The sequence below is a fragment of the Anoplophora glabripennis genome, unplaced genomic scaffold, assembly GCF_000390285.2.
Source record: "Anoplophora glabripennis isolate ALB-LARVAE unplaced genomic scaffold, Agla_2.0 scaffold109, whole genome shotgun sequence".
NCBI classification, from domain to species: Eukaryota; Metazoa; Arthropoda; class Insecta; order Coleoptera; family Cerambycidae; genus Anoplophora; species Anoplophora glabripennis.
The window spans coordinates 159021-168933 of NW_019416246.1; the positions used below are offsets into that span (position 1 = coordinate 159021).

The 9913-nt window shown below is 30.1% G+C and overlaps 1 protein-coding gene across 1 annotated transcript in view; it reads right to left on the minus strand.

Annotated features, from left to right (window-relative positions):
- The window catches only part of LOC108904937 (histone acetyltransferase KAT7), a 235694-nt gene that overhangs the window by 84952 nt on the left and 140829 nt on the right, over nucleotides 1–9913 (minus strand). Inside the window, exon 4 of the mRNA XM_018707661.2 lies at nucleotides 5768–5861. Within this exon, the coding sequence (XP_018563177.1) occupies nucleotides 5768–5861 (94 nt within the window). The remainder of the gene's footprint in view (nucleotides 1–5767; nucleotides 5862–9913) is intronic.

Consider the following 9913-nt stretch of genomic DNA (forward strand, 5'->3'; position numbering starts at 1 on the left):
GATATTTTTCCTTCCTCAGGATAAGTAGCACTGTGGTCTGACTAATTTCATTGTTTAATGCAACCAATCGTGAAGTATTATGAGGATTATCTACCATACTTATCAAAATGTTCTGTTTGTGATCTTCACTAACGCTTGGACGTCCAGGTTTTGGAATATCTACAACATTGCCAGTTTCACTAAATTTAGACTCTATCTTATTGACTGTTGATTGGCTGATACGGCGATCTGGATGTTTTTCATTAAATAAATCGCAAACTTCCTGCTGCGTTCTAGTCTTATCCCCGCATCCGATAAGGATTAAATTTTCAATTCTTTGTGTAACAGTTAAATGTGCCATAATACTTTAAATTCAACAATAATTTTTATATCGCTTACAACTCGGCTTACAATATGTAGGTACTTAGAAAGTCGGTATGACAGTGACATTTTTCCCTAAAAAAATTTGTTTCGTTTTTACTAAATTTATTCCATACTTTAGGCGCGTACTGTATAGTTACTTGATAAGACCACGATTAAAAATTTTAAATTAAGATCAAGTGAATTAAACTCATTCAGCAATCAAAGTCCATTACCTACATGTTAAATATTTTTCCATTGCTAATGCTTAACTGTGGTAACCGGAAGACACAGGCTGACGACCTTGTACCACTTAAGTTTTTGTAATATTAATTGTGTATTCATTTAAGCAAAGGCGGCAAAGAAGTGGCGATGTTTCACATCAGTAACTGTTTCTAATAACAGTATGCAGTTTTCTATGGTATTATAACTATTCTAATATACTTTTTCTCTATATTCAGTCATACTACCTACATAAATTTAGATTTCAGAAAAATAGTTTTGTTGCTACCGATTCTTTCTACTTCTTTCTTTTCCATTTATAAAGATTAAATCGATCAAGATCAAAATCTTAACATCAAAAAGGAGGGAAAATAAGAGATAGAAATCGTATAATTGAACAAATAGGAAAAACTTGTAAATTCCAGTTATGAATTGCTACATAACTTGACCCAGAATTTTTTCTATAGGTATATTGAGCAATATAAAACATTTTTACACAGCAACTATTTCTCTTTTACAGGGCGACTCAGTTTTTTTTGTCCATCAACAGAGAATTAAATAAATTTTACTTCTGAGACTTTTACAAGATATTGGAAGTAATTTTCATTTTCTTTTAATTTCTCTTTATAAAAGTGTAAGTGTGTTTAAAAATATGCTCATAAAGGGTGTTCCAAAATTCATGAAAGAAGTAATTTTGATAGAAAATACAGGTTTTTAATTAAAAATTGTAAATTTTTCAAAAAACCCCAAAGAAAAAAGTCTAATGGCGTTAAATTGCATGGTCTGGGTGGTCAAATCTGATCTCCAAAATTGAATTGTTCCTCGGACTGTATGGTATGTGGCACCGTCTTGTTGAAACCACATGTCGTCTACAAACATCCCTTGTGATTTAGGCACAGAATAATGGATTATCATGTCGCGATAGCGAGCACCATTAACTGCTATTGTTTGACCAGCGGCATTTTCGAAGAAGAATGGTGTGATGATGCCTCCAGCCCAAAATGCGCACCAAACAGTGACACGTTGTAGATGCATTTGTTTCTCAACAATCACTTGTGGATTTAAACCCCAAATGAGGCAATTTTGTCAGCATCCACTTCCATAATCCATTCAAAAAACTCTCTTCGCGTTGCGTGGTCAGCAGGTCCAATTCAACTTTTTAAGCATGAAGATGCAAATCTTTCGTGAGACTAAACTGAGAGCTTCTTGTTATGTTCCTGGCCTCTTAGCAATACTCTCACAAACTGCTTCGATGTTGTATGTTGAATGATTTGTTGATGAAGTTAAATCACTATTTCTACCATATTTTGTACGAAAATTGCGAACTGTAATGTTTGTTTCGTGTGGCGTTCCATTTTTAATAATCCTGAACTGTCAGGTGTCACGCTGCCTTTTTTTTCGTTGGCAACACTTTGCCACACAAACGGTGCAAAATTCAAACCTTGAGGGAATTTTGAGACATCCGATAGATTACATTCCACTAAATACATACAGAGCCTTCATAAATGATTTTATTTACTTTATGTTGGCAATTAAATTTCAGTAAAATTAAAAACGATTAAAACACTAAGATCAGAATTACAATATTCTGATTCACCGACTGGTGATTGGTGTCAATTTTCACGAGATTTTATTCAACCAATCAGTGATTGCATTAACCCGATCACAGACGTAACGGTTTGTCATTGTTCATTGTAAACGAATCATTAGTATTGGTCACTCTAAGGTTTAAGGATTTTTAGTTGACATTACCAACCGTGCAATGTTGATTACTTAAGCTCGGTGGTCACGTGGTTTGTAATCGTTTATTAAGGTTCTGCACATGCAGAGTGATTCAACATGGAAATTTCAAAAATAATAAAAGGTAGGTATAAAGTCGGTTAAGTTATAAAAATATTGTGCAAAGGCAAGTCCTACCGAATGATGCCTTTCGTTGTTTTTTGTTTTCTTTCTTTTCTTGAGCAACTTTTAACAATGTAACAGAAACTTTACATTTGCATCAGTGATGATATTAGAGTTTCTGTTATACCACTGGACATGGTCAAGTGTGCAGTAGTATATTATGTTACAAGTACAAAACTCCAACTCCAAGCAAATTTTCCAAGATTAACAAATATTGCGCACGGGCCTTAAGCGAGGGTCACATTTCAAATGAGTGAAAAATTAGCATTTTTGCACAAGTTGCAAAGTTCATTTTTTCTACGGTAGCAATTTTATTCTCTAATCTCGGCAAAAGTATTTTTCATTTTATCATCACTATTATACTTACTCATGTTCTATATTTTTTACTGTAGTAATTTCAATATCAGAATCGCTGTTCATTTGTTGCATGTATGTAACATGAACCGACATTTGTCAGTTGCAAAAACCTGAGTTTAATTGTGCAGAAACAATTTTTACGGCACACGCTTGTCACTGTTACACTTTTGTCACTTTTTCGTCGTGTTTTAAATTTGAAGAAATGAGAAATTATCCAATTTACGTACAGCAAGTGATGTGGAAAAACGTAAAAAATACTTAATACAGAATTCGGAAAATTCTAATACACCGGGTGATTCAGTTTCATATTCCCGGCCTCGTATCTCTTTTGTTTTATCAAATAGCTATAACAAACCCTACATATTTTTAAATCGCCGCTCAAACTCTATCAAATGACATTGTTAGATCGTCTCCGTGGTAACATATGTTAAATTTGCTATAGTCAACTGTTTTTGTTCAAATGGCACACTATATATTTTTTTATCAATTCTGGAAGATATTTTTTTCTGCATTCAGCTATACGAGTATAAAAAAGTCTATAGTTCCATTAGAAATATTGCTAGAAAAACAGCAAAACAGATGAAACCTAGTTTCAGTAACTTTATTCTGAAAAATGATAGCCAGCTTCGGAAACAGCTGAATTTTGACGTTTCTAAATATCGGTTTTTGAAAATAATTGACATTTTATACCTACCCACTCTAGCTATAACTAATTATTATTACTATAACATGAATACTTATAGTAACCAAAAAAACTAGATATGATTTTAATTTATGGAGAGTGCTAAAAGAACGCTAAAGCTGCCAGGCATTCATACCAACATCTTTTTCCGCAGAGATAACTTCCATCGGATAAAATTTTCGGAAAGTTAGCCAGGAATTTGGCAGCTGATGGTTTTCAAAAGAAAAGAATAGTTTTTAAACCTAGAAAGGTAAGAGATGAAGAACATTCGATAAAGATGTTAAATGGTCTGCTATAGATTTCCGGATCTAATTCCTATAGATTTCTTTCTTTGGCCTTACCTAAAAGAAAAAGTTTACTCTTCACCTTTAAATGATATTGACGACCTTAAAAACAGAATAAGAGTAGAGTGTCGCAGATTAAATGAAGAAACACTAGAATGTGTTTGTAGAGAGGGAGTAATCAACAGAGCTATTCTGTGTTTGGAAGCAAATGACCTCCATTTGCTTTTGAACATTTGAAATAAGTATTGTTTCAAATTGTTATCTTATTATCGTATTAAAAATAAAATGTTACTTTAAAAAACATAGTAACTTGTTTTCGCAGCTGGCTATCATTTTTCAGAATAAAGCTACGAAAAATAGGGTGCATTTTTTTGCTGTTTTTTCTAGCAATATTTCTAATGAAACTATAGACTTCTTTACATAGTTGAACGCAGAAAAAAAATATCTTCCAGAATTAATAAAAAAATATATAGCGTGCCATTTGAACAAAAACAGTTGACTATAGCAATTTAGACATATGTTACCATTGAGACGATCTAATAATGTCATTTGATAGAATTTGAGCGTCGATTTAAAAATATATAGAGTTTGTTACAGCTATTTGTTAAAATAAAGGAGATACAGGGCCGCGAATACCAAACTGAATTACCTGGTATATACCTACTTACAAAATTATTACAAAAAAGTAGGTTTTTAAATTTTAAGCACGTTCCTTTAAAAGCAAATTAGAATTATTTCAATACCCCATATATCGGAAAAGAAACTTTGTATGGATATATATACGAATTGATTTTTTTTCAAAAAAAAATATTTCTAACAACTATTATTAAGAAGCTACAACAAACCCGCTCTCTATATGTAATTTGCAATTTTTATAGGATTGACCATATAGAATTGAAGTAATAATTATTATAAAGATACTTGATACTCTCATGAAGAAATATGTTATTTTAACATTAGGAGTATCTTACAGTACACAAACACAGACACACACAATTTTCCACTTTACTGATACTAAATAACACAATATATATTCATATAAAATATATAAAGTTGATCAACTTTAATATTTATTTTAAAGAAGTACAAAGTCAGTCAAGTTTTGTACAAAAACATGCACAACAAATAAACTAAAAAATAACAATAAAAATTAATTTTGTGACTAATTTGTCTAAAGCAAATTTATTTAGATTACATACCAATGTATTGGTATGTAAAATACCAAACACATGCCTAGGTATGTAACATCAACAAATTTACTTAGTTGTCTACATTTTGCAAATAAAATGAATTTTTATTGGAATATAGGGATGGTCAATTTTTATTTATATTTTTTATGTGGAATTATTATATGTTTCTATCGTACATAACTTGACAGATTTTATAGTACCTACTTAAAAAAATAAATAAATAAAAAAGCTCATTATACTGCATTTTATATTACAACAAAAAACATTTTAAATGTAGAATTCTAAAGACACTAATAAAAACGACGAAACGTCGACAATAAAATGTCCAAATCAACTTTTTTGAATATTATTACAATGGGCCTAGAAATTAAAAAGTTAGTAGTACTTATTTAGTGTGTACAATGCAATTATTTTTTGTTAGATTTTCTCCACGGTAAATCCTAGAAAAGTAGATTTAAAAATCACAGATTGTGATATCAGGTTCTTATGACTACAATATTCAATTAACGAACAAGGATAAAGCAATGTTTGTATGTAAGTCTGTTAAGCCACTTGGAAGGACGCTATTTTGTGAAGTTAGTGATACCATGGAACATCGATATAATTGCCTTTATTACTGTATTTTAAACAACAAAAAAAGTGCTAAATCCATTAAAGATGGTAATTAATTCATTAGGTACAAATTAGAAGTGAAGCTGAGACTAGTGAAAAAGGTCCACTGCGTTATATTCGTCAAAGTTCCAATAAAATTTGTATTGTATATTGTATATAAAAATAAAGTTGATACTCACTAAAATCGATGAGTAACCTTCCATAGCCCTGCCGTTGATAAGGAGGTAACGTGAGGATGCAAGACACATTGTAGTTGAGAAAGGAATTCTTTTCCTGAAAAAGAGGGAACACATTTCAGAAATTCTTACATCCAAGTCATTTTCCAAAAATACAATTTTTTTTTTTTATTTTTATATATTTTTTTAAATTCAACCAACAACATAATTTGAGAAGTACTGTCCACGTGGAAGCTAATGATTTATGTACGCGCATCAACAATTTACGAGTTCTCTAGTCATGTCTCAAGATTTAGATTTAGAATAAAACCTCATTCTTTTAGTTTCACATCGCAAGTTAAAATCTAACTTTAACGCACTGTAACGGGCTCTAGTTCTAAAAAAATAGTAACTGGTTTTAAAAGCGAATTAAAATTAAATTATGCAGTATAATATTAACCCAGATTTTAACTTCACAACAAACACTATGATAAAGTTTAAAATTGTACAATTTTCATTTGATAAATTGCCCAAAAAATACTAATAGTTACTTGATACAAAATACGTGATAGACCAGGCAAGTTAGATAATAAATCAGCATTTTTTTTCTGATGAACCGATCGAGTTGTGGTTTTCGACATTGTCTTTGGAAAAATATCAGGANTTTCAAACAATCAATTGTTTGTTGTTCCTGATAGGAATGGAAAGAAACTGTTTACTAGTTTAAAACTGTAATAAAAAAGGATTCTAACTTGCCCCATAACACTTAAAATAAGAATTGCAATTTTTCATGTAAATTCATATTGCGATTGCCATTAACACTGCAATATAAAATATTTCCCAATTGTTACCTAATATGTTTCCAATTGTCGTCGGACGTTTTTATTGTAAAAGAAAATTCAAATAATGTATGTGCAATTTAAATTCTGTGTTCAATAGTTACCGAACATCTTTTGCTACGTAAAATGGCTGCTAGTAACATATTACAATTTTTCACGATATCGTAACATTTAAAAGACACGTGAAGTAAGACAAATATTGAAAATCGAAACAAACTAATTTTTAATATTTAAAATCATTTAGTGCACTAAGATAAAAATAATCTATTTGTATGAATTAAAAAATATGATAAAAGACATGGGAATCAGTGGGGTACGATTTAAAACCCAATTAAAAGAAATAAGTCCAATGGAAAATTATTCATAATTGGTAAGATATATTAAAAAATAATAACATTAATTGTGTGATATATTACTCTATACAATTACCGACAATTCTCACAGTTACCTAAGTTTTTTATAGATAATATAAAACTCCATATAAAACCACTCCATTATTTTTTTAATGGTAAGTAATTAGGGTTAGCACTTAATATTTTATTATCGACTAAATTTTACTTTTATACCAATACAATAATTACGATTAATTTGAAAGAACACATGTTTGTAAGTTACTCCAAATTGGTTTATAATACTGAAAAGACATAATAAACCCACTAAAAATGGAAAGGTACATCTTTATAGTACGGGATTTAGGTAATAATTCCTTATTATTATGAAGAAAACAGTTTCATTGGTCCTTTTCCACAAACATGATGTTATCACCAATTAAAAAGTTTGTAGACATCTAAAGCGCATCTATTTTTAATTACTAAATTAGCTAACTAAGAGTGTTGGTAGATTTTTAATGAAAATAAAAATGTTTACAAAAGGCACACTTATTCCGTAATTTTCTGTAATAAATCTTTATAGGTTTTTTATCAAAGCAACTCGTCTATCCAATTATAAAATTTCATTGCGCTTAGTAAAAATAGGATAACTGAAATGAATTTAATTTCGAAAATGTATTTAATACCAACAATGAACTAATTCAACTTAAGCGGGGCAATTTTAAGTTCAACATTTTAGAAATTCTAAACAAGTTAGAAACAATATCTCTACACTGTACCTGTATATAACTGTACTGTATATAAGTTTTCTTCAGGGTATAAGACAATTAATAATACATTCAAAATAAGGAAAAAAGGCATTTTTAACCTAGTATGTTTATTTTACCTTTCCTAAATTTTTCACGCCTGTTGAACATACAGAAAATCGCGTACGGTACTATTAACATAATCACACCCCACAGAATAGTTTTAGGAATATATTAACACATGTAGTAATCACAATTATTGAGTATCTTTACACATTTGCTAGACAAAACAAGAAAAGTACATTTTCTGATGTTCTCTGTGATCTTTCAATGCGAAAAATTTAAGGGAGTTTCTCTCTCGAAAACGTAGGAGTTGTTAATATAATTTTTTAAAACTATAAATCTATAGAATCATTCAATAAAATATTCATATAAGTCACTTTTAGGCATTTTTATAATTTATAGGCAACTCTTTAGCGTCATTGTAATGGATACAGAACAGTACGTGGTTAAAATCATGGAACCTTTTTTCTAGAGCACCCTGTATAAACATTCAAAAAGTAAACCGGAAAAAATGAAAAAGGAAGAACAAATGAAACGGAACCACTGTCCTTTTATAATATTACAATGTGATGGTGCTTTTTACCCATTATTATTATTATTTTTATTGAATTACCTCTTCATTTGTAGACGGAAGGTGAAATTTTTTGCGAGCTCTGAGAAATCGAACGTGAGAATACTTATGCGAAATTCGTTACAGTATCTACTTAAATAATTAAAATAAGGCGGCCATGCCTAACGAGATCATGCCCAAATTGGTTTTTAAATCGCATTTAGGAAAAGCACACATCTTGCAACGTGTTCACTACCCAAACTGTACAAAAATGACTCGACACGAATTACATTCAAATTGGTTTTTTGCACCAACCGCGATTCATATGAAATCGTTTCCTTCATTAATCATATCATATATTAATCGACAACTTTTTGCATCACGAAATACACCGATCAGATCATGTTCCTGAAATAGATACCCGGATGTGCTGACACACCCTGTATGCGTCGAAACTTTTTACGCGATATAATTATTGTTTCCGCAAAGTCTCCGGTCGACACGTTGCCGTGGAAAATCCACACTGGCTAATTTTATACTTGCTGCATATTTTTGAATAATTTAAAATTAATAATATATCGCAGATAAATTTTATCAGTTGGATAGCTAAAAATAAAAAAATGTTATCACAGTATGGTCGCAAATAAGTCACAATTTTATTTAATTAATTAATTATTTAATTTTAATTAATTAATTATTTAATTTTAATTAATTAACTACATGAATTGGGGGGGACTATTTCCATGGTTAAAAATACTGAATTCATTGACCAAAAATTCAAACTGGCCTCTCTTAAAACCACTGATTTCCATTTATCTGTTTAAAAGGGGTAAAGACAAAATAAAGCCCATTCTTTTATTTAAAACAATATTTTAAAATAATAAGATAATAAGATATAGACGTAACGGTTTGTCACTGTTCATTGTAAACGAATCATTAATGAAAGTTCCTAATTCTAAAGTTTTCACTAAAAAAAATCTTCATTCAACATTATCTTGAGCAATTCAAATGACAAAACCAGTAATTATCATTATTATTACTTTATAAATAATTTATTTTTTGACTTATAGGAACGTTGATTTCGAAACTTAATAAAATGTCAGAAAAGAAATATACCGATCTATAATTATTGCATTGCAAAGAAAATATACACCAACATCCTTCACTTATAAAATTTCTCGGCTTACTATTGATACATTAACATAGAATAATTAGTATGAATGAAACTCACCGAGTGACATAAATTTCAATATTTATTCTTCTTGATATCTACAAAAAGGTCTTAAATGCGTTTACTAGTGCTAAAAAAGAATGCAGGATGCATCACTTACGTTAACTTATAAGTGAAACATATGAAAAACCTTAAAACCCTTTTCTGTAGATTTTGCAATTATTAAATACAGGGTGTCTCATAATTAGCTGCCAACCCTGAACAGGCCGATTTTATGATCAAAACTAAGTAAAAAAGTTCATATGAACATGGGTCCGGAAATGCTTCCTAAGGGCACAGGGACCCATTGAAGAGGGAGGAATGGAAATCATTTTTTTGCAATATCTCTCAATCGCGTTGTGATAAATGAATGAAATTTGGTATACACAGCTAAATTTCATTCATTTATCACAACGACTAATCCATTTATTTC